This window comes from Podarcis muralis, chromosome 7, assembly GCF_964188315.1.
Source record: "Podarcis muralis chromosome 7, rPodMur119.hap1.1, whole genome shotgun sequence".
NCBI lineage: Eukaryota > Metazoa > Chordata > Lepidosauria > Squamata > Lacertidae > Podarcis > Podarcis muralis.
The window spans coordinates 32,934,757-32,957,216 of NC_135661.1; the positions used below are offsets into that span (position 1 = coordinate 32,934,757).

Consider the following 22,460-nt stretch of genomic DNA (forward strand, 5'->3'; position numbering starts at 1 on the left):
AAACACCACCACCAATTTCATTTCATTTCCCCCTCTTAATATTATTAATCATTTTATTATCATTATCATTGCTATTTATGAAAAGTTGTTTTTATTAAAATTCAGTAAAAAGTATTTAGAGAGAGAAGAAACACCCCGCCCCCATCGGCTAGGGTCGCCTGCGCAGGCGCAGCTCAAACTTCTTACCCCATCTTCTATTATGCACGCAGTGACGAGCGAGGCGACCACGCCCCTTGGCCTTCTCGTCGCCGCTCCAGCCACGCCTCTCCGTTCGCCTTCTTTCTCTCCGGACAGGAGAGGGAGGGGTAAGTTCCTCCAGCGCGCCTGCGCCGCACTTTCTACCGGCGTCTGCTGTCATCGCGTGTGCGCGTCGCGCAGCTTTGACGTCGGACGCGAAGGTGACCGGCCGGAGGGGGAAGAGAGAGGAGAAGTTGACTCCGACGTCGCCATGTTGTCCGTGGCCGCCCGCTCCGGCCCGTTGGCCCCTTACCTCTCGGCCGCCGCCCACGCCGTCCCGGGCCCGCTGAAGCCCTTGGCGGCCGGGTTGGCTCCGGCGGCCTCGAAGCTGCCGCTGGACCCGAAGCGGCCTCTGCTCTGCCGGGAGTCGCTGCAAGGCCAGGCCGCCCGTGGGGGGCTCGTCGCCACCGCCAGCCTCAATGGTGCGGGCGGGGAAGGAGGGCGGGGGGCGGTCGGCGCTGCTTGAGCAGGGCGGGGTGTGGGGTCGCTTCGCTTTCTCTCTGCCTCCCCTCCGTCCCTCTCCCGCTTCATTTACCGAGGTTTCCAGGGTGGCTCAGAGGCAGGACTGGAAGGCGTTTTCTGTGTCCCCTCTGGGCTTCATGAAGTCTAGGGAAGGTGACAGCAAAACGCCCGTCGTGCATCATAGTAGTGGGCATGCAGTGTCGGGTAGAGGGCTGCCCCGCTTCATTGAGTCATTGATTACATTTATATCCCACTTCCCCCCGCCCAGGAGATCAATGGGGTGTATGTGGTTCTCTTCCTTCCACGTTTTATCCCCAGCACAATCTTGTGAAGTAGGCTAGGCTGAGAGGTGGTGAGTGGCTCAAGGTCACCCCGCAAATTCCATTTGCTGAGGGGGGATTTGAACCCTTCTTGCCCTGGTCCTAGTCCAATGCTTTAACCCAGACTTTCTCAACCTTGGGCTCCCATGTGTTGTTGGACTACAATTCCCGTTTTCCCCACCTAGTAGGTCCAGTGGTCAGAGATTATGTGAGTTGTAGTGCAGCGACATCTGGGGACCCAAGGTTGAGAAGGGCTGCTCTAACCACTGCACCACTCTGGCTCTCTCACACCTTTAGGCTGAAGGGTGCTCACTTGATTCAGATGATGCGGTGTACAAAACAGTTTCCCCGCACACAAGTCAGGCTTCTCCTGGCTTTCTATACTAAGGGATAACCTCCTGAATGGAGTGGTGCTGTGTCTGAACTGTGCCACCTCAAACTTCATATGCAAAACTAATATGGCAGGGATTCGCCAGATCTCCTTCCTGACAAAGTTGTTGCTGTGCAGTCATTAAGAGTAGCAGCCCCCTAAACCTGGTGCTATCCAAATGTTTTTTGGACTACCATCCTTTGCTTGATAGTCATGCTAGTGGGGGTTGTGGGTCAAAATATCTAAATGGCACCAGTTTGGCTTAGAGTGTTGGACTACGACTGGGGAGGCCCAGGTTCATATCTTCACACACCTGTCAAGTTCACTTGGTGACATTGGACAAGTCAACATAAGCTGCGTTATACAGTCAGACTGGGTCCCTCTGGTTTGGTGTTGTCTATACTTGGCTGGCAGCTGTTCTCTAGAGTTTCTGTCTCTCAATCTAACCTACTTTGCAGGGTTGTTGTGAGGATGAAATGAGTTGCTATGGGGGAAAGTTGAGATATCTGTAATAAAAAGTGTGAGTTTTCTTTACACAGGGATTTATTATTTGCTTCATTGGGGCTGTCATGCTGAAGATGGAGGCTTACATGATTGAATGTTCCTTTGTATAGAACAGAAGTCCCTGCATGCAGGCTTGGTAGTAGCTTTCTACCTTGGTTTCCTGTTTGTGGGGAATATTCTTCGTGGAGTATTATTTTCTGGCTTGTACTACTCCAAGACTGCATAATGGAGCTTGCATGATTGACTATCCCCACCCTGGTAAAAAGACACAACCAAACCCTCTACCAAAACCTTAGGTATTAGTAAGAAATCAATATGGGGAAGGGACATTGTTAGGTGTAGAGCATTTGCTGTGCATGCAGAGGTTCAGTCTTCGGCTACTACCACTGAGTAAGATAGATCAAAAATCTGACAGTACGAGTGTTTTCTTTGCAAGGAGTATTAAATCACACAAGTTTTTACCTGCAGCCTCAGAGGTGCAGTCCAGAGAAAGATTTACCATATTAAGAATTCTTCCTAAAATGGGAGTTGGAAGGGGTTAGACTTGTATAGTGTAAGGATCGTATCTGTGTTTATCTGTGGCCCCAGCATAATGCTTGCCACTCCACAGGTTCCCTGTTAGCTGGTTCTTCATCACATATCACCAGGGGATAGAGTCTTTTTGTTCTCACTGTTGCAGGATCACTAAGTTCAGCCCTTCGCTTTTCACTCCTCTAGAGAAACTAACCTTTCACTTGCATAATAGGAAGTAAAAGCTATACTTGGGGATGCTGTTCATATATAGGCTGAATTTGTTCCTTTTCCCAAATTGAAAATTGGGAGTGGGGTGGAATGTTGGAGGTTGACTTTTTGTATAGAAGAGCCCTGTTGGATCAGAGAGCATCATTTCTAGTCCAGTATCCTCTTTGCAACACTCTCCAGCCAGTAGTACTTGAAGAAACAGTACACACACTGCCCCAGTTGTTTGTTTCCAACTGGTAGTTTTCTAGTTTATTGTTTTATGTATTTAAGATGTTTATTTTAGTTATTTAAAATATTTTATTTATCTAACTTATTCGTTGATTAAAATATTTATATACCACTTACATTTAAAAAGTCAAAGCACTTTACAACAGTAATACATATGTACAATAAAAGCATGTAGATACTTAAAATCAGATTATCAATTATTGCAGAAAGATGTTTTCTTAATTGACTACATAATCTTGGCAGGAAAGAAAAGCTTTCAGCAGATGTTTAAAGGTTAAAACAGAAGGTGGCTGCTGAATTTCTTTTCAAGGGACTGGGCTGCTGACACTAAAGGTTTGGTTTCATGTGTGTGTCAGATGAGCCTTACCAATTGTCTTTCACTTGAAATCACAAGGTGGTGTTTAGTAAAATTACAGTACAAAATGAAGCAGCAGCCAATGGGTCAGTGGAGGCCTATTAAATGTGATCAACTGATACCTATTAGCCAGCAAATAAAGTAAGTTATAGTTTATAAAAGGGCAGGTGCTAAGTTGTGGGACTGCTTGGAAGTCGTGGCACAGTTATAAAAAAAATATCTGATACAGTATTTTCAGCATAGACCTAGTTTGGATTATTTGCTACAAGGTTAAAATGTAAATATCCCGTGTATTATGTGCCAAGTATAAAGCGAAGGATAATATGCTACTAGAGGGAATTGCAGAAATGGTTTAAACTTTCTTTAAAAAATTGTGTTGCTTCATTAGCTTTTTATTGGAGGCAAATAGCCTTCTGTTTAACTTTAGACCTTGAAATTAAGTGTGTATTAGCTTGTCCTGAAAATCTTAATACAACCTTCATTTAATTTCTAAGGAAGCAGTCTTCAAAAAAATAATAATCTTATTATAAAGAGATGCTCTTATCCCTTCATTAGTTCAAGCTTGTTGCAAACACTTATTGCAATCTCTGCACAATGTCCCAAGAGATCCTAATTACCTTGAGCTTGATTCCTGAATCCCTTAGTGCTATTGCCCTTAAGTCAAAAAATAAAACTTGCACTTGCATTCTTACAAAGTCACATTTTTATGAAGTGCCCTCATTTCTTAAAAAATAAACAACTTGATGAAGGTGCATGGTATTGAGCTGTTGTGGCTTAAAACAGTTACATATACTCTAGTAAAAATATTTTTCCAAATACTCCTTTGGATTTGACAGAGTTATCATGCTAAGTGAACTTTGTTGATTTCCCCCCTCCCCATCAAATATTTTAGCTTAACTAATTCCTTCAATTGGAAAAAGTTGATAATATTTTCATAAGCGACATAAAATCACCTATCCAGTTTGGTTTACCAAATATGTCAAGCATACAAAATTGAATTTGAGTCAGTTTGCATTGGAAGCTTTCTTATTCAAAGTTTTCAAAATAATAATAATATTAATGCATCTAAAAGAGATATTAATCCTACTCTAAACTTTAGATGTAATTTCATAGGCTACAGTGTAGCTAATGATGCCAGCATAAGTTCACTTGTTTGCTTGGCTAAATGTAAATCAAGGTACTTTGGTTTAACTGGTTTGTAGATTAGGCCATAGAATCCCCCATAAAATGTACAGAAATCTTCTAAACTTGTCCATTAAAAGTGCCTTTTAAAATTTAGTCAAGTTCTAGGGTTGCCATATTTTGAAGAGCAAAAAAGAGAACACATTTGCTGACTTCTACTATTGGCGATGAATCGTTATGACGACACTCATTTTACATACTCGTGAAAAAGAGGACATATAGCAACCCTATAAACGGCTACTGGAGTGGGTTTAACCAAACACTTTGGAATAGCAGGGATTTCTTTACAGCATACAAGACACACCAGATTTCTCCCCCTTACTCCAATATAATCATATTTGTGTTCTTTTCTGGTATTTACTATCATTTGATGACAATTTATAGGCTTCCCAGCCAGGAGATAATAGATTTTCATGTATAATTGCAGGAAGAAATAAATGGAATGCCTGCACCTCCATAAGGTGATTTAGTTCTTGTATGGAACTTGTATGAAAATCAATAGTTAAATGTTCATGATAGTTAGTGTAGTACCAAAAATATAAATTTTATGGAGTCAATCCATTATCAGTATAATGTCCTGTAATTTTAAAAAAAATCAGTAATTGGTTTTTTCCATTCTTTTGCAGCTCCTGCTAGCATTCGTTACGTCCACAATGATGTCGCTGTGCCTGACTTCTCTGACTACCGTCGTCATGATGTAACAGATGCTGCAAAATCATCCCAAGAGAGCAGTGAATCCAGGAAAGTCTTCTCCTACTTTATGACAGCAACAACCTGTGTGGCGACAGCATATGCTGCTAAGAATGTTGTCACTCAGTTCGTCAGCAGCATGAGTGCTTCTGCTGATGTGTTGGCATTGTCGAAGATTGAGATCAAGCTCTCCGATATTCCTGAAGGCAAGAATATGACTTTCAAGTGGAGAGGGAAGCCTCTCTTTGTGCGTCACAGAACCGCAAAAGAGATTGAGCAAGAAGCTGCAGTATCTTTGACTGATTTAAGAGACCCCCAGCATGATTTAGACCGAGTAAAGAAACCTGAATGGATCATCCTGATCGGTGTTTGCACCCATCTTGGCTGCGTACCCATTTCAAATGCTGGGGAATTTGGTGGCTATTACTGCCCCTGCCATGGGTCGCATTACGATGCGTCTGGCAGAATCCGCAAAGGTCCAGCTCCATTAAATCTCGAGGTTCCCTACTATGAATTCCCTTCGGAAGATTTAGTTATTGTGGGTTAAATTTCTGGATGCCTGGCTCTTTATTTCCTGTATGTATGCAGAGGAAGGAGGCTGGTGTTCATGTAATGTATTTAAAATAAAATAAAAAGTTGAGTGGAAAGTATGGCTAACTGTCCCAAGTCACTGTTCAGATCTGATTTTTTGTGTACTTGGTCAGTTTTAATAAAGGATTAAAGTGCTTTCCCATAATGATGTGTAGCTTGTCTATAATTAGTAAAGCAATTGAATGTTTTCTAAGAGAAAATCAATACTTCTTAATAAAAAATAGTAACCTTTTTGGATGAAAAGCTATGAACCAGACAACTGAGGTTTGGATGGGCCAGTTTGCACAGGAGTTTTTGCTTTATGTGTGAGCAGGCCCAGCCATCCTTGGACTCATACTGAGAATCTCATGAGATCTGATAGCTTGTTAGGTTGTTGTTGTTTTAAAGCTATAGCAGACATAAGCTTCTAATGCCTTCCATCATTGTGTGCCCTTGGTGGAGGTTGCACTTGCACTAGCTGCTATATGATGACAAATACAATTTATTGACCTTGTGCTCTGACATCTTTAGCCTCCTGGATGCATTTGGAGAGCTTAGGCCCCTCACCTTGACTGAAGAAATAAGAGAGTCCAACCATCTTCTGTTATCAAATAAACAGCTAGGCCTTTCTCAGCCACTTTCCCATGGTAAGATAATGGACTCTGATTGATATGCCACTCATGGGTGATTATGGGACACACTGGGCTCCCATTATTGCAGTACTGTCTCTAGTTCCTGTAGATCTAATTGGCCACGCTGACTGGGGCAGATGGGAGTTGAAAGTCGAGCAATTGTTTGAGAGCTACAGGACTCCCATCCCTGGTTGTAGATAGAGATCAGTGATCAGATATTCTTCCACATTTATGTTGGAGAAATAGAATGAAAAGTTGTGGAGTAACATCTGGTCAATGCATCACTAAGTTTCAAAATATACCATGCAGCTTGAAAGCTAGCCAAACATGAGTGGTGGTGGTATTATTATTATTCTTTAAAAAAAAATTAAAAATTATGACAGCCCTTTGGATTGTGGTCATACTTTCTAGATTTGTGTGTTAATGAAGCAGCCAAATCTGAAAGTAAATCTGGTCTTTGTCCAGGAACCTTTGAATTAAAATGAGGCAGCAGTTTCTGAGCACAGAAATGCCTTATCCTGCAAATATATATTTTATTTTGTTAGAGAATTGTTCCTTCTCTTTTGAAGACTCACTGATTGATTCCCTCCCCACTGCACCCCACCAGGAAATAGAGATGTAACAACCACAACCCTTTTGCTTCAAGCACTGAACTTCTTACACGGCATTAAAGGCATTGAGTCTGACACATGAAAGTAAAAGTTTGCATTTGTTTTTTCACCTTTATTCCAGCTTACAAATGATGTATATGGTCAGCAAAGCGGTCAGTCAGAATACTAGGATACATAAAATGCAACTTAAATACAAAATGCACTGATGTCCCAGCTACACTGTACTTCCCAAAGCAACTCTTTGATCTCATGTAGGCTTCCTTGATGCGCATGGTGTCTTGTGAACATTTCTGCACTTTGATTTTTCTGTCACCCAGTCTGTTCTACCAGCCAATAATAATGATACATGGAATGTTGAGGTGTAAGGTGTTAACACATAATATACCGTATCTTTCACCCTATAGGACGCACTTTTCCCCCTCCAAAAATGAAGGGGAAATGTGTGTGCATCCTATGGGGCGAATGCAGGCTTTCGCTGAAACCTGGAGAGCGAGGGGGGTCGGTGCGCCGAGCTCAGTGCGCCCCAAGCTTCTGGCTTCGCGCAGTTGTCCGCTAGCCTGGGAGAGCAGCGCGAAGTCACGCGGATAGCAGCCTGTTCTGGGGGCTGGGGTCAGGGGAAGCTCGGGCTTCCCCCGCCCCAGCCCTGCACCTGGGGGGGGGGGGAAATAAATTTTTTTTCTTTATTTCCCCCCAAAAAAACTAGGTGTGTCCTATGGGGCGAAAAATACGGTAAATAGGTGTTAGAAATATTTGAGAAATATTCAGGCTAATAATATGTCTGCCCCAAAAGCACCACTTGGGCAGAGTGTCAAGCACTGGCATTACTCTAGAAAGTCAAGGTTTGGTTGGAAGTAAGCTACAACAAAACAATCCATGACAAACCATGCCACTTGCTTGTTTCTGCAAAATTGTGCCATGAAAATGAACAGAAGGACAGATTAATTTAATGGTGCAATGCCAGTTACAAATATCATAAACCAATCCCATGCACCTTGTCTTCTAACAAAGCTATTGTGACCTGCCAAATACAGAGATGGTGTTTTTCAGATCTGAACGAAGGTAGGTAAAATACAGAACACAATTCTGTATTTTGCACAAGAATTCTGCAAAATCTTGAAAAGACTAATCCTTTAGCAACTGCTTAGTATAATTATTTTAGGCCAAAATGTATTGTGGTTGCTTGCATCTATGTTGACATGCTACTTTTTTAACTTTTTTTTTTTTTTTGGCATTAACTGGATTTAAAAAATTGTTCATTGGTTATAGAATGCTCTGGTGGGTCAGAGAATCATAGACTTATAGAGTTGGAAGAGATCCAAAACCTCATGTAGTCCAATCCCCAGCAATGCAGGAATCGCAGCTAAAGAGTCATTGACAGTTGGCCATCATCCCTATGTTTAAAAACCTCCAATTAAGGAGAGCCCATCGCCTTCTGAGGGAGCCCACTGTCAAACAAGTCTGAATGTCAGCAAGTTCTTCCTAATGTTTAGTTGGAATCTCTTTCCCTGTCATTTGAATCCATTGGTTCACGTCCTACCCTCTGGAGCAGCAGAAAACAAGCTTGCTCCATCTTCCATGTGAAAGCCCTTCAGATATTTGAAGACTTGCTTCTGGCTACACTTACCCAATTCCCTCAACCATTCCTCATAAGGCTCGTTTTCCAGATGCTTTAACATCTTGGTCACCTTTCTTTGCATTCGTTCCAGCTTGTATGCTTAAGGCATGAGGCAAATCCATTGACGTTAAGTTCTTTTATGGTTGTGTTTAAGTAGGCTACAAGGAGATTGGAATGGCTCTTAATGCCAGAAATCTAAACACCATTTAACTGTTCCTCCCCTACCCTGCCATGAAACTTTGAGAACTATGGTGGTATTAAAAGGGATTGGATATCCTGTAACAACATTCTGTAAAGTGCCTTTCTTGGAGTTCTCCTATCTTCAAATTATATTTATAAGAAAGATCCAGCCTTTGTCATGCTCAGAGTTTGATTAAAAAAGAACCCTCTAAAATCTAATTGTTTTCATATTTTCAAAATCCTCAGAATCCTTACCTACCTCTACAAGCTAGCCAGTCATCTTGGACGGCTTTCAAAGAGAATTGAACAAATTCATGGAGGATAAAGGCTACTGATGTTGTTGTTGTTTGTTGTTGTTGTTTAGTCGTTTAGTCGTGTCCGACTCTTCGTGACCCCATGGACCAGAGCACGCCAGGCACCTCTGTCCTCCACTACCTCCCGCAGTTTGGTCAGACTCATGCTGGTAACCTCGAAAACACTATCCAACCATCTCGTCCTCTGTCGCCCCCTTCTCCTTGTGCCCTCCATCTTTCCCAGCATCAGGGTCTTCTCCAGGGAGTCTTCTCTTCTCATGAGGTGGCCAAAGTACTGGAGCCTCAGCTTCACGATCTGTCCTTCCAGTGAGCACTCAGGGCTGATTTCCTTAAGAATGGATGCGTTTGATCTTCTTGCAGTCCATGGGACTCTCAAGAGTCTTCTCCAGCACCATAATTCAAAAGCATCAATTCTTCGGCGATCAGCCTTCTTTATGGGAGGCTACTGATGGCTACTAGCAATGAAGGCTATCGTCTGCATGCTTGGCCAGAGGCTGTAATATTCCTGCACACCAATTGCTGGAAGCTGCAGGAAGGGAGCTGCTCTTGTGCTCAGGTCCTGCTTGCAGGCTTCCAACTGTGGCATCTGATGGACCACTGGAAGTACAGGATGGTGGGCTGCTGGCCTGATCCAGCAGGCTCTTATGATGTTCTTTTGGTCCATTTGAGAGCCTGCCATAATGACAGCAGACCAAAACAGGTTGACGAAAAGCAAAGAACTTGCTATTGCACATTTAGTGAGCTGCTAATGTGAATCATTTCCCATTTTTATTAACTGGCCTGCAGAAGAATGCTCTGCTAACTGTTACATTACCAAGATACAGACAATTAAGTTATATAAAGGAGATGAAATGATAGCAGGGCTGAGGACCCAGACGGGAGCAGCACCCGGTGAAAGCCCAGGCTGACAATGGATAGGGGCCTCTCCGCAACACGGTCTGAGATGCAATTAAAGTCAGAGCCCAGCCTGTAAAAGAAAGAGATTAGCCAAACCACTCATCAAAATGTCGGCACAAAAGTCTCTGTCATGAAATATGCAAGTGATCTATCTCTGGATGTCTGAGCATGTTGTGTTGGATGTGTTATCATTGAAACAGCATTGACTGGATGGGTGGGAGAAAGAATTCTAACAGCTTGAAGAAAGCAATTGAGGCCTTAGAATCATGCACAGTGCTATTTTAAGAGACATTGGCGCTGCTTTGATCTCCCTTCAAAGAGGCCTTGCCTAGCCACTTTCGGTATGCATCCAATTTCTCCTACCTTATAAAGAGCCCAGGCGCTGCAGTGCACAAGACTGAACCCAGCTGAGCCCATGTTTTGACAGGGATAACCTATGCAGGCTTGAGTTCTTACTTTTTGTACCTGTGAGTGGGGCTTGATAGGGGGTAACTGCAAGTGCTGCTGCCCACCCACTGTCTTGAGGAAAGGCCATAGCTCAATGGTAGAGCATCTGTTTTGTGTGCAGAAGGTCCTAAGCTCAGCCCCCAATAGCATCTCTAGGTAGGGCTGGAAGAGACTCCTTTCCTGAAATCCTAAAGAGCTGCTCCCTGTTAGTTTAGACTGGTGTTTCCCAAACTTGGGTCTCCAAGTGTTTTTGGACTACAACTCCCTTCATCCCTAGCTAGCAGGACCAGTGGTCAGTGGATGATGGCCACTGTAGCTCAAAAACAGCTGGAGACTCAAGTTTGGGCAACACTGGTTTAGACAATAGTGAGCTGGATAGCCCAGTGATCTGATATGTTATAAGGCAGATTCCTATGTTCCGATGTACTAGTAGCAAAAGCCCCCCCCCCCCCACTGAACCTTAGAAGAGCAAAGCAATATATACATACATGCAGGATACAGAGCTAAAGAAATCCTAAGGGGTGGACATTCCACCTGCTAATTCCCCCAGAGATAAAAGGATCTCAGATCCACCATCCTTGACATTCATACATTTCTATTCTTGCTTCGTGCAATGCACAACATGCCTTATTGGAGGAGTTCAAAGGTTTCATCCTTTGGCCTGTGTTGGCCAGAGAAAATCTTGTAATGCCTCCAATAGGGAGAGGAGGATGGCCTCCTAGCCTGTTAGTCCTTCCCTCTTTGGACTTCAGGCGCTATGACTTTGCTCTTCCCAAGAAGCTCCAAGCTGTGGAGGACTGTGATAAGGCAGCCACGATGCCTAGGACACATGCAGTGGAAACCTGTAGAGAGAAATGCTGGAAGACAACTTTCAGACCACGGGATCTTCTTGTCCTCTACATGCTATTAGATTCCAACTCCCATCACCCCCAACCATTGGCTGTGCTGATGGGACTGATGGGAGTTGGAGCCCAACAATTCTGGAGGACCAAAGGTTTGCTGTCCCTGGACTCCGGAAATGAGGTGGAGTGACTCCTCTATGAGGAAAGATTTCAGCATTCTGGACCTTTTAGTTTAGAGAAAAAGAGAGTAAGAGGCAACACGAGCGAAGCTTATACAACTATGCATGGCATGGAGAACGTGGGCAGAGAAAAGTCCCTTCTCATGACACTAAAACTAGTGGACATCCAATGAAGCTGAATGTTGGAAGATTCAGGACAGACAAAGGAAAGGACTACTTCACATGGCACATAGTTAAACCATGGAACTCACTCCTGCAGGAGGCAGTGATGGCCACCAACTTAGATGGCTTTAGAAGAGGATTAGACAAATTCATGGAAGAGAGGGCTGTCGGTGGCTACTAGCCCTTATGGCTTTGTACCATTTCCGCAGTCATAGGCAGTGATGCTTCTGAATACCAGTAGCTGGAAACCACAGGATGGGAGAGTACTGTTGCACTTGGGTCCTGCTTACTGGTTTCCCGCAGGCATCTGGGGGAATTGGATGCTGGTCTAAATAAGCCGTCTGTCTGCTGCTCCATAGCAGGCTCTTCTTAGGTTCTTTTGACTACAGCCAGTGAAACCGACCACCTGTCTCCTTGATCCTTGCCCATCCTGGCTGATAAAAGCGAGCCGGGAAGGGCTGGGCGATGGGCTCTGCGGGGTGGTGAATGCTTCCCTCTGTGAGGGAGTCTTCCCAGACCCGCTGAAAGAGGCGGTCATTAAACCGCTTCTTAAAAAAACATCTTTAGACCCGGCCAATTTGGCCAACTATCGCCCAGTCTCAAATCTGCCATTCTTGGGCAAGGTGATTGAGCGGGTGGTTGCTGAACAACTCCAGGCACGCCTGGAGGAAACGGACCATTTGGATCCCTTCCAATCGGGATTCAGGTCTCACCATGGGACTGAAACTGCCTTGGTCGCGCTGGTTGATGATCTCCGGCGGGCTAGGGACAAAGGTGAGAGCTGTTTCCTAGTTCTGCTGGATCTCTCAGCGGCCTTTGACACCATCGACCATAACATCCTTCTGGACCGTCTAGAGGGGCTGGGAGCTGGGGGCACTGTTATACAGTGGTTCCGCTCCTTCCTCCTGGGCCGTGTCCAGAAAGTGGTGGTGGGGGATGAGTGTTCAGACCCCTGGGCTCTCACTTGTGGGGTGCCTCAGGGTTCTGTCCTCTCCCCCATGCTTTTTAATATCTATATGAAGCCGCTGGGAGAGATCATCAGGGGGTTTGGACTGGGTGTTCATCAGTACGCAGATGACACCCAGCTCTACCTCTCCTTTAAATCAGAACCAGTGAAGGCGGTGAAGGTCCTGTGTGAGTGCCTGGAGGCGGTTGGAGGATGGATGGCGGCTAACAGACTGAGGTTGAATCCTGACAAGACAGAAGTACTGTTTTGGGGGGACAGGGAGCGGGTTGGTGTGGGGGATTCCCTGGTCTTGAATGGGGTAACTGTGCCCCTAAAGGACCAGGTGCGTAGCCTGGGAGTCATTTTGGACTCACAGCTGTCCATGGAGGCGCAGGTTAACTCTGTGTCCAGGGCAGCTGTCTACCAGCTCCACCTGGTACGCAGGCTAAGACCCTACCTGCCCGCAAACTGTCTCGCCAGAGTGGTGCATGCTCTAGTTATCTCACGCTTGGACTACTGCAACGCGCTCTACGTGGGGCTACCTTTGAAGGTGACCCGGAAACTGCAATTAATCCAGAACGCGGCAGCTAGATTGGTGACTGGGAGTGGCCGCCGGGACCATATAACACCGGTTCTGAGAGACCTGCATTGGCCCCCAGTACGTTTCCGAGCACGATTCAAAGTGTTGGTGCTGACCTTTAAAGCCCTAAACGGCCTCGGTCCTGTATACCTGAAGGAGCGTCTCCACCCCCATCATTCAGCCCGGACACTGAGGTCCAGCGCCGAGGGCCTTCTGGCGGTTCCCTCATTGCGAGAAGTGAGGCTACAGGGAACCAGACAGAGGGCCTTCTCGGTAGTGGCGCCCGCCCTGTGGAACGCCCTCCCATTAGATGTCAAAGAGATAAATAATTACTTGATATTCAGAAGACATCTTAAGGCAGCCCTGTTCAGGGAAGTTTTTAATATGTAACGCTGTACTGTTTTTAACACTGATTGGGAGCCGCCCAGAGTGGCTGGGGAAACTCAGCCAGATGGGCGGGATATAAATAATAAATTATTATTATTATTATTATTATTATTGGGCATGATTGCTGAGACAGGTGGTAGATGCGGTCCAAGAGCAGCTGAATAGCACCAGATTGGCTGCTGCTGCTGAAACTAAATGGAACAATGGTCTGAATTGGACTATGGCAGCTTCCTAGGTCTACATGGAATCACAGAATGGAAGAGCAGGATGGTTCTGTGATTCTATGTGGACCTGTAACCTATGTGGACATTTATGAAGCCTTTTTCTTAACACAGCAAAATGACCTGTTGGGGGTAACACAGATAGTGCATGCTCCTTTAGCACATAGCCATTTCCATCTTTGTAACTTGGGCAACTCTGGAGTCCCTCCTGCATGAGAGGTGCCCTCTGCTTTCAGCAGTCAATTCCTTGATGATATGCTTGAAGTGCACAGAAATTGTCCAAGAGCAGAACTCTCCCTTCTTGCTCCCTAGCAGTGGAGGCTGGTTCAGTATGGCAAACAGGGTACTGCCAACCAACCTCAGCCTGGCTTCAGTCAGCATCCACCCAACTGCCATGCCTTCCTACCTAAGATCAGTCCAGGGGGAGTTGCAACCTATCAGCTTCCTTCTCTTTATTCTCTATGTCGCCCTTGAAGAACTCGGCGGGAGGGGTATTTGTGGAAAAACTAGAACTTCTTGTCTCTGCCAGTCATTGGCTGTGGCGCCACCTACTGTTGGCCTCCCTGCCTTCCGTCCTACCAATCCCAATTGGCACCAGCCACCACTGCTCCCCATCCTCCTAGAAGGGATCTCCCTAGAACTTTGCCTGTGCTTTCCCTGCTGTGTGAGCTATTCTGCACTGGCCAGATTAAAGGCTGAGGCTGCCTTTAGAACTTATATAACCTCTAAAACTGCTGCCAGTTCATTTCCATGCCCAAGTCAAGGTGCTTGTGTTAGTGTTTAAAGCCTTTAATGACTCAGGCCCCAAATGTCTGAGAGACCCAACTCCTTCCCCACAGACCCTCCAAGGTGCTAAGATCGGCGAAGGGGGCCCTTTTGGTAGTTCCACTGCCCTCAGAAGTTTGTGGGTTGATAGTGGCCCAGGAGAGGGCCTTCTCTGTGGGAGCCCCTAAGTTGTGGAATCCCCTCCCCACAGAGGTGCATCTGACTTCTTCACTATACAGCTTCCAGTGAATGTTGAAGATACACCTTTTTACCCTGATCATTGGCACCTGAAATTGGTGGTTTTCGGTACCACCCCATTCCTGCAACTATAATTTGTTTTCACTGTTTTTAATTCTGAATTTTAAATACACTGGGACCTCCTGGTGAAGAGCAGGTAAGAAATGTATCATTATCACCTGTGCTTTCCTTCTAGAAAAAAATGGTGCCAGTACTCACCACAAAGTTGTAACAGTATGTGCCACACTTTTAACCTGTGCTTTTCTTCTAGAAGAAAGGGTAACAATATGGTGTACCTTTTAGCGTCCCTAGAAAAAAGCAGTGATGATGAGGACGATTGAGAATAGGAAGAAGGAGGCAGAGGGGAGGAGGAAAAGGTTGTGTGTAGCCACAGGAAAGAGTATGATTTGGGAATAGGCTCAATCTATTGGTCGACATTGCACATATAAAATGCAACCACTTGCTAGTAATAGAGCGCTAATGAAGGCCCTAGAAATAATTTCTCTCTCCTCCTTCTCCCCATGAAAGAAAATCTGCACAGCAGGACCTAACGGCAGGGATAAGAGGACTAAATATATAAATGGTAGTTCAAAAATCTTTGATTCTGCTTCTGGCCTCATAATAAGCTTGTACTGGAGGCATCTTTCATGCACAGTTAATCAGCGTGATCGCCCAAATGTTGACATTTAGCCCATAATCTGCTATGTAACAGCTTTAAACTGATGAGAGAACAGGCTGAGTCCTGCTGTGTAATGTACATAATAGAACTTAGGGGTGTTCTTCTGGGAACGCTCTGGGTTTCTTTGGGTGTGGGGGGGACGGGCGGGTTGGCAAATCTGTAAACAGCAGCTTTTTAAATCCTTATCAAGCCCAGGAAGGACTGGTGACTTTAAATTATATTTGGCTTATTCACGCTGTAAGTGAAATTGCTGTTGCTGGCACATTTCAGAGTGGCACGTGGGGTGGTCGGGTTCCTTTAAACGCATTTGCACTTCTTTCCGTGGTTTATTTTATTTTATTTACAAGAGAGATAGGGAGGTTGCCATTCAAGCAAAAAATAAAAACAGAATTACAAGCTGAATATCCTTAGCTCGGCGGCAGAGCATGTGCTTTGCATGCAGAAGGTCCCAGGCACAAATGCTTACATCTCCTGGTCGGAGCTGGAAGGACCTGTGTAAAACTCTGGGTAGCTGTTCCTAGCCTATGCAGACATTACTAAGGTAGCTGGACCAATGATTTGACTTGGTATAAGGCAGCTTCTTATTTTCACAAGATGAAAATAAGTGCCGCCCAAACCTCTGGTTTACAGCCATGTCATGTCTTGACTGCTGCAATCTCCTCCTCTCTAGTCCATCTGGGTCCCCTCAGCCCTGCCTGCTGACACAGTTATGAATCCCTCTCGTATTTCGGGCTTTGCAGTGCCCACCCTACCCCCAGTCCCGATCTTGGCTTGCTAGCTTTTTGTCCTTACCTTCAAACCTCTCTATAGTCTTGCTCCCTGCTTATCTCTCTGCACTTATATCCCAACTACGTTTGCCAGGTGAGGAGCATCCCAGTCCCTGAGATTTCAGGGCCCAAACCTGAGACCTAGGACTGCTACCTGGTGATGTTATGGGGGCAGGCCCTGGACATGGAAGTGTAGGGGAGATGGGCAGACCCCATGCCCAGAGTGTCTATGCTGCAATTTGCAGCCAGCTCCTGCTCGGTTGAAGCTTGCAAGTTGTATGCACACTAATCATCATCATCATTAAAGGTACTCTCATGCACCTGGAGATCCCCCTGACATCTAGAGGGGACCAGGCAAACCTGGAGAAACTAGGTCACACCTGAAGGTCTGGCAACCAATCCATCATCTTTACTCACCTAAAAGTCTGCTGCTCCCTCTATCACTCCTTTTTCTCCCTTACTGCCCCTTATGTCTGAGACTGCCTCCATAATGTCTCTGTAAGGCCACCTTGCCTCCTTCCTCCAAATCCCTCCTCAAAACTCACATTTTCCTTGATTCAGACCTGTAGGGAAGACCTTTCAGTTTAGTGGTTAGTTCATTCAAGCTAAAGACTCCACTTCCTACATCTCTGCATTGTGAGAATGGTCCATTCTCTTAACCCATGGCTGCTACACTTTAGTATCTTTGTCAAGGTTAGTGAGCTTTCCTTGTAAAAGCCATACTGGTCCTTCTTTAGCAAGGCTTGTTCTTCTATACATTTGTTGATTCTATCTTTAGTAATGCTTTCCAGCTGTTTTCCTGGAACAGCACTAAACTAGTGCGTCTGTAATTTCCTGGATCCCACCCCCCACGTGGTTTTCTGTTTAAAAATTGAACTTTCATCGTTCACTTTCCAGTCTTCAGGCGCCAAAGACTGATTTATCACATTGCATTTCTTTTACTGTATTGTTATTAAATTCACGTATGTGTGAACAGTATTAAAATCTGACAGGGTGATCTTTTGTGAGCTGACACTCTGGGTCCCTTCCAACTCTACAATTCTATGATTCTATGTGCTTGAGTGCTAAAATTGCCACTCAAGTGCGAGCCCCACAGGGGAGGAGCCATAGCCCAGTGATGGAACACATGCTTTGTATGCAGAACATCCTAAATTCAGCCCCTGCTTCTTCTCCAAGAAGGCTCAGATATTGGGTGAAGAGAGAGATACCCCTACCTGAGACCTTGGAGAGCTGCTGTCAGCCAGAGTAGATGCTACTGGGCTACACAGACAAATGATTTATCAATTTAGGCAGTACTCTAGGGGTGGAGAACATTCCCTTCTTAGGAAACATCTAGGGTGTGTGTGCTGGTGACAAGATGGGTCAGAGGGGAAAGTGGGTGGAAAAATGGATGTATGGATCTTTGTTGTTTAGTCGTTTAGTCGTGTCCGATTCTTCGTGACCCCATGGACCAGAGCACGCCAGGCACTCCTGTCTTCCACTGCCTCCCGCAGTTTGGGGATCTTCGTACAGTAGGTTATGTACACAACACTTACCATCAACTGCCCTTCACAGGGAACTCTGGGAATTGTAGTTCTGTGGAGGGAAATAGGGGTCTCTTAATGACTCTCAGCACTCTTAACAAACTACAGTTCTCAAGGGTCTTGGAGGTGGGTGGGAAGCCCTGACTATTTAAAGTGGTATCATAAGACCTTAAATGTTACAGTTTCAGTGTGACCATAGTCACAGTTCAGTGATGCATTCCATGCAGGTAAAAGCATTTGAGGAAGATGTGGAGAAGGGCCAGTAAGGTGCACAGCCTAGGGAGACTCCTGAGGGCCACACTGAGAGGCATGGGGGCCACAACTGGCTGCTGAGCCTATGGTTGCCCAGCCCTGAAGTCTTCTATGTTCCTACGAACTTGTCCTGAATCAGATCATGCTTCAAACCCATTTGGTATTCCCAGCAACATTTTGTTTTTTGACGTGTTACCTCCACTTACTTACGAGTCCTGTCCATAGCCATTGTTCATTCTGGCATATGCTTTATAAATTATCCTCCTTTTTAAAAAGAAGAAGAAGAAGCAGCCTGAATTTCATGTCATTTCCAGATTGTTCATCTGAGGTCATTAAAGGTCGGAGCTTCAGGTGCCATTTATCTTCCGATGCGATTTTCTCTCGCAACCATCCTAATCTGCTTTATTTCCCAGGCAAATAGACTTTCAATTATTTCAATAGGTCACCCACTCAGTGATAGAGACCCATTTCATTAACTTTTGTCATTGACATGAGTGGCACCTCATGAGGTTCTGAGCCGCCAGGGCATTTCTTAAGCCTCGGGCCCCTTCACCTCTGCCTCATTCCACATCCCAATTCAAAACACAAACTGGGAGAAAGTTGTCAATCTCAATGAAAGTTCAGCAAAGGGACAAAACCTCCTCAAACCTATCTTTCCCATGAAGCTTTTGGCACAAATCCATCACCCCCAGATCCCATGAACCCAAACTTTAAAAAATGTACAACTGAAATAAATGCATATTCTTTCTCTCTTTACCCCTTTCTCCATTTCCCTGGCCTTCCCTGTTGTGCCTCTGGGAATCCTAGTTCTCTGAAGGGGAAATAGGAGTCCTCTAGCAACTCAGGTGAGATGTTTCACAAGATAGGAGGGTGCTGGACAAGGTAAAATAACAGACGGAAGAGCAGAATAGTTAGTTACGGAACTTGCTCCCACAGGAGGCAATGATGGCCATCAGCTTGGCTGGCTTTCAATGAAGATTAGATAAACTCACGGGGGATAATGCTACCAGTAGCTACCAGCCATGATGTAGGCTATGCTCTGCATCCATTGCCAGAGGCTGCAATGTTTCTGAATACCCGTTGCTGGAGTCTTCAGAAGCAGAGAGTGCTCTTGTGCTTGAGTCCTGCTTGCGGGTTTTCCATAGGCATCTAGGTAACCACTGTGGGAATGGCATGCTGGTCTAGATGGGCCATTGGTTTTCTTATGTTCTTATGACTCCTGCCCCCTCCATTTTATCCTCATGGTGGATTAGGCCAAGAGATAGTGACTGTTGCCCAAGGTCACACAGTGAACTTCATGGTTGAATGGGGATTTGAGCCTAGTCCAGCATTCTAGCTACTACATCACACCGGCTCTCTGTGTTCTTATGTTTTGCTGTGCACATTGCATTCTGTCACATGTGACACAGGAAGATGCTGGCCAGGCCAGTTACGACTCATTGTCACTCTGCAAACAAATTGTGAGGACCATCTAAATGGAACCCAGGGGGGAACTCTGGGTTTCAAGGGAAGATCTGTGGCTAGGAGCCAGCTCACTTTCAGGGACACTTGTCTGCTGTTGTCGATGTGGTCGTTTAAAAACTCCTGTTAAGCTTCTAAGGAACTGGAGGGTTTCCCTGGAGCACAGCTTTTGATAGCCACCACTTTAGAGAAATACCGTAAGATCTTGAGATGATCGACTTGCTTCAACTCTCAAGGCCCTTTGAACTGTTGGGCAAATTCTCAGAGGGTGCTCACTTTGAAGTCTTTTGAGCTAAACAAAAAAGTCGCAGCAATAAGAATGGCTTTGACAACTGATTGCAGTTTTTGATCTGTACCCTCCCCCTCCCACCCCGCTGCTGCCTTTAGCTTTCTGCTCCTTCCCATCTGCTCACTTTCCATTTCCTTCTTGGAGGACATAAGTTAGAGCGATCTTCATTATTCTCAATTCATGTTTTATTTAGGAAAAGATTAGCTTGTCACTCACTTGTCTTAAGTCAATGCTGTCCTGGAGATGTATTTCTGTGTAACTACAGCAACCCCTACAGTTCTAGGAGAACTTTTCTGCTGGACAATATTCATAGATGCTTTCTTCCAGATGTATAGGTCTACTTCACAACACATTTTCCATCACTGCCATTTTCTCCTCTGCTTCCATTAAATATGCTTCAGCATATTTTTGTAGCCTGTGGTAGCCTTCCAGGAAAAATAAATTAGCGATTTTATTCAGAGCTGCAATGAAGCTTGAGGAGCCATATTTCTTAATAATGTCCCCTCCGCAACTTAAATTTTGAATGTAATGGGCAAAATCCATCCATAGGAGATGAATCATTGGAAACACTGCGGCGTAGTGAGTAGATCAGTTCCTCACAATCTGGTACACTCTGGATGTTGTTGGACTCCAGCTCCCATCAGCCCAAGCCATCATGGCCAATGGTCAGAGGTGAGGGGAGTTGTAGTCCAGCAATTTCTGGAGGGCACCAGGTTGGTGAAGGCTGGAATGGAGGGTTGAAGCTTCACCAGGCAACTGTGGATTTAAATCCCCATTCACCTGCAAGGCTTCCTGGGTGACCTTGGGCTAAGCCATCTCCATCAACCTAAATTATGTCATATGGTGTTAGAACTTGACCAAGTTTGGAGATAAGCTAAAACTAGGATTCCAGTCTAGCACAGGAAGATCAGAGGGCAGGATGCAGCTATTGTGGTTGAAGATGGACCAATGATTAAATTCTAGATCACACAGAGAAGACTCCAAAGGGCCAAAGGCTGATGGTGTGGTCAGTGGCGTAGCGTGGGTTGTCAGCACCCAGGGCAAGGCAAGTAATTTGCGCCCCCTAACCCGTGGATTTTAGCACTCGAGTGCGAACGCGCCCCCCCCCAGATGTTGCGGCCGGTGCGGCCGGCCCCCCCTGCACCCCCCACGCTACGCCACTGGGGCTGGGGGCGAGCAAAGGAGCCAAGGACCCCCTCCAAGGCTCAGCAGGAATTTATTAAATTTATTATTTATGGAGCCCCCGCGGGCCGAGGCAGCCGAAGCCCCCTCCCCTCGGGTGCCTCCCCGCCCCCTCCTCTCCTTGGGCTGTAGGTAGAGCCCGTGCTCCGAGGCGCTCCAGATCCGGGCTTGGCGAGCGCCTCTCCTCCTCCCGCCTGGGTCTGGGGGCTTCCAGCTGCCCCCCCCCCCCCGCGGCTGAGACTTGCGCTGAGAGCCGGAGCCAGCGGCGCCCCCTTCCGCTGGGAGACCCTCGCCCGCCCGCTGGCTTCCTCTCGGAGGGTTTTGGGGAGGGCAGGGCGCGTCGAGGCCCCTTGGAGCTCTCCTCCCTTCCAGTCGGCAGAAGCAGCCGCCGCCTGTGGCTGGGCCGAGGGGATAGCGTCGGCGTCGGGGTGCGGAGGCTGCCTGTGCCCGGCCAGGCGTCGGTGGTGGCGTTGGCGCTGCTGCAGTGGCTGCTCCTCCTGCGAGCAGTGAGTGGAGCGCAGCCACAGTGGCGGCGGGGGGCGCGCGCTAGGGTGCAAGGCTGGCGGTGGCGGCGGGGAGCCCGGCGGAGGAATGAACTTGTCCCTTCCCTCTGGACTCACGCCCCCCCAGATGTTGCGCCCGGTGCAGCCGGCACCCCTGGCACCCCCCATGCTACGCCACTGGGTGTGGTGTAGGATGGACTAGTGCCCTTTGCTGCATTGTTGTATCACCCCTTTGTACACTATCCTGAGCCCCAAGGATGATGCAATCTGTGTCTTAGATTACAGATGGAGTTTGCTTGAGGGATTTGGTTTTACAAGTTTTAAATCCAACAAAACACAGAAAATCAGGGAGTTTGCTTTGAAGAGGAATCATTTTTGAATGACCCCATCCAGTTTTGGAACTAGAAGTAGATCCTAGAATAGCTGATATTTGGGTTTAGCTGTATCTTTCCATTTTCAAACTTTCCCTTCTATTTCATTTATTTAATGCATTCATTTATTAAATTTCTATCCTGCCATTCCTCCAAAAGAATTCTAGGGCAAAAATGGTGGCTAGTGTCCATTGAGACTGGTAGGGTGTAAGACAGGAGGCCAACAGTAGGTGGAGCCAGAGCCAATGGCAGGTGCAACCACAGCCATAGTCAATAAATTGTCCCCATCCTCCTCCCTGCTGAGTTCTACGAGGGCAATACTGAAACTAAGGTGGGGAAGCTGACAGCCTCTGGACTGGTTATTAAGTAAGAAGGCAGGCAGATGAGGGACTGGCTGCGGGTAGACTGAGGTTCATTGGCCGGTGCCCCATTCACCCTAATGGGCTGGCCTCCAACTGCAGGATGGCTTCCACAACAGCAAGGTAGTAAAACCATGCAGTTAAAACAAAACATGGCATATTCAACATATCTGAAATACTGAAGAACATCTAGACACATTTAAAAGCAGTCCCATACCCTCACAATTTCAAGGCTGCTGTGAATAGTAACTCTAACCAACATGTTTCTCTTCACTGAACTGTCAAAACACACTGAGCCCATGCTTGCTTATTTATTTATTTATTTATTTGCAAATATTTCTGTATTGCCAACCTTAAGGAAAAATACTATGGCAGTGAACAGCACTACATTGACAATCAA

General features: G+C 46.0%; 1 protein-coding gene across 1 annotated transcript; it reads left to right on the plus strand.

The window, feature by feature from the left end:
• The first annotated feature begins 373 nt into the window (after nt 1-373).
• UQCRFS1 (ubiquinol-cytochrome c reductase, Rieske iron-sulfur polypeptide 1) lies at nt 374-5,825 on the plus strand. The gene is made up of 2 exons (XM_028740250.2): nt 374-659; nt 5,026-5,825. The coding sequence occupies exons 1-2, from the start codon at nt 449-451 to the stop codon at nt 5,634-5,636; spliced, it is 822 nt and encodes a 273-aa protein (XP_028596083.1). The 5' UTR covers nt 374-448; the 3' UTR covers nt 5,637-5,825.
• The last annotated feature ends 16,635 nt before the right edge of the window (nt 5,826-22,460 follow it).

Coding starts and splice junctions, on each gene's coding strand:
- UQCRFS1 (XM_028740250.2), top strand. CDS start 449: ATGTTGTCCGTGGCCGCCCGCTCCGGCCCGTTGGCCCCTTACCTCTCG. Junction 660..5,025: donor CGCCACCGCCAGCCTCAATG/GTGCGGGCGGGG, acceptor ATTCTTTTGCAG/CTCCTGCTAGCATTCGTTAC.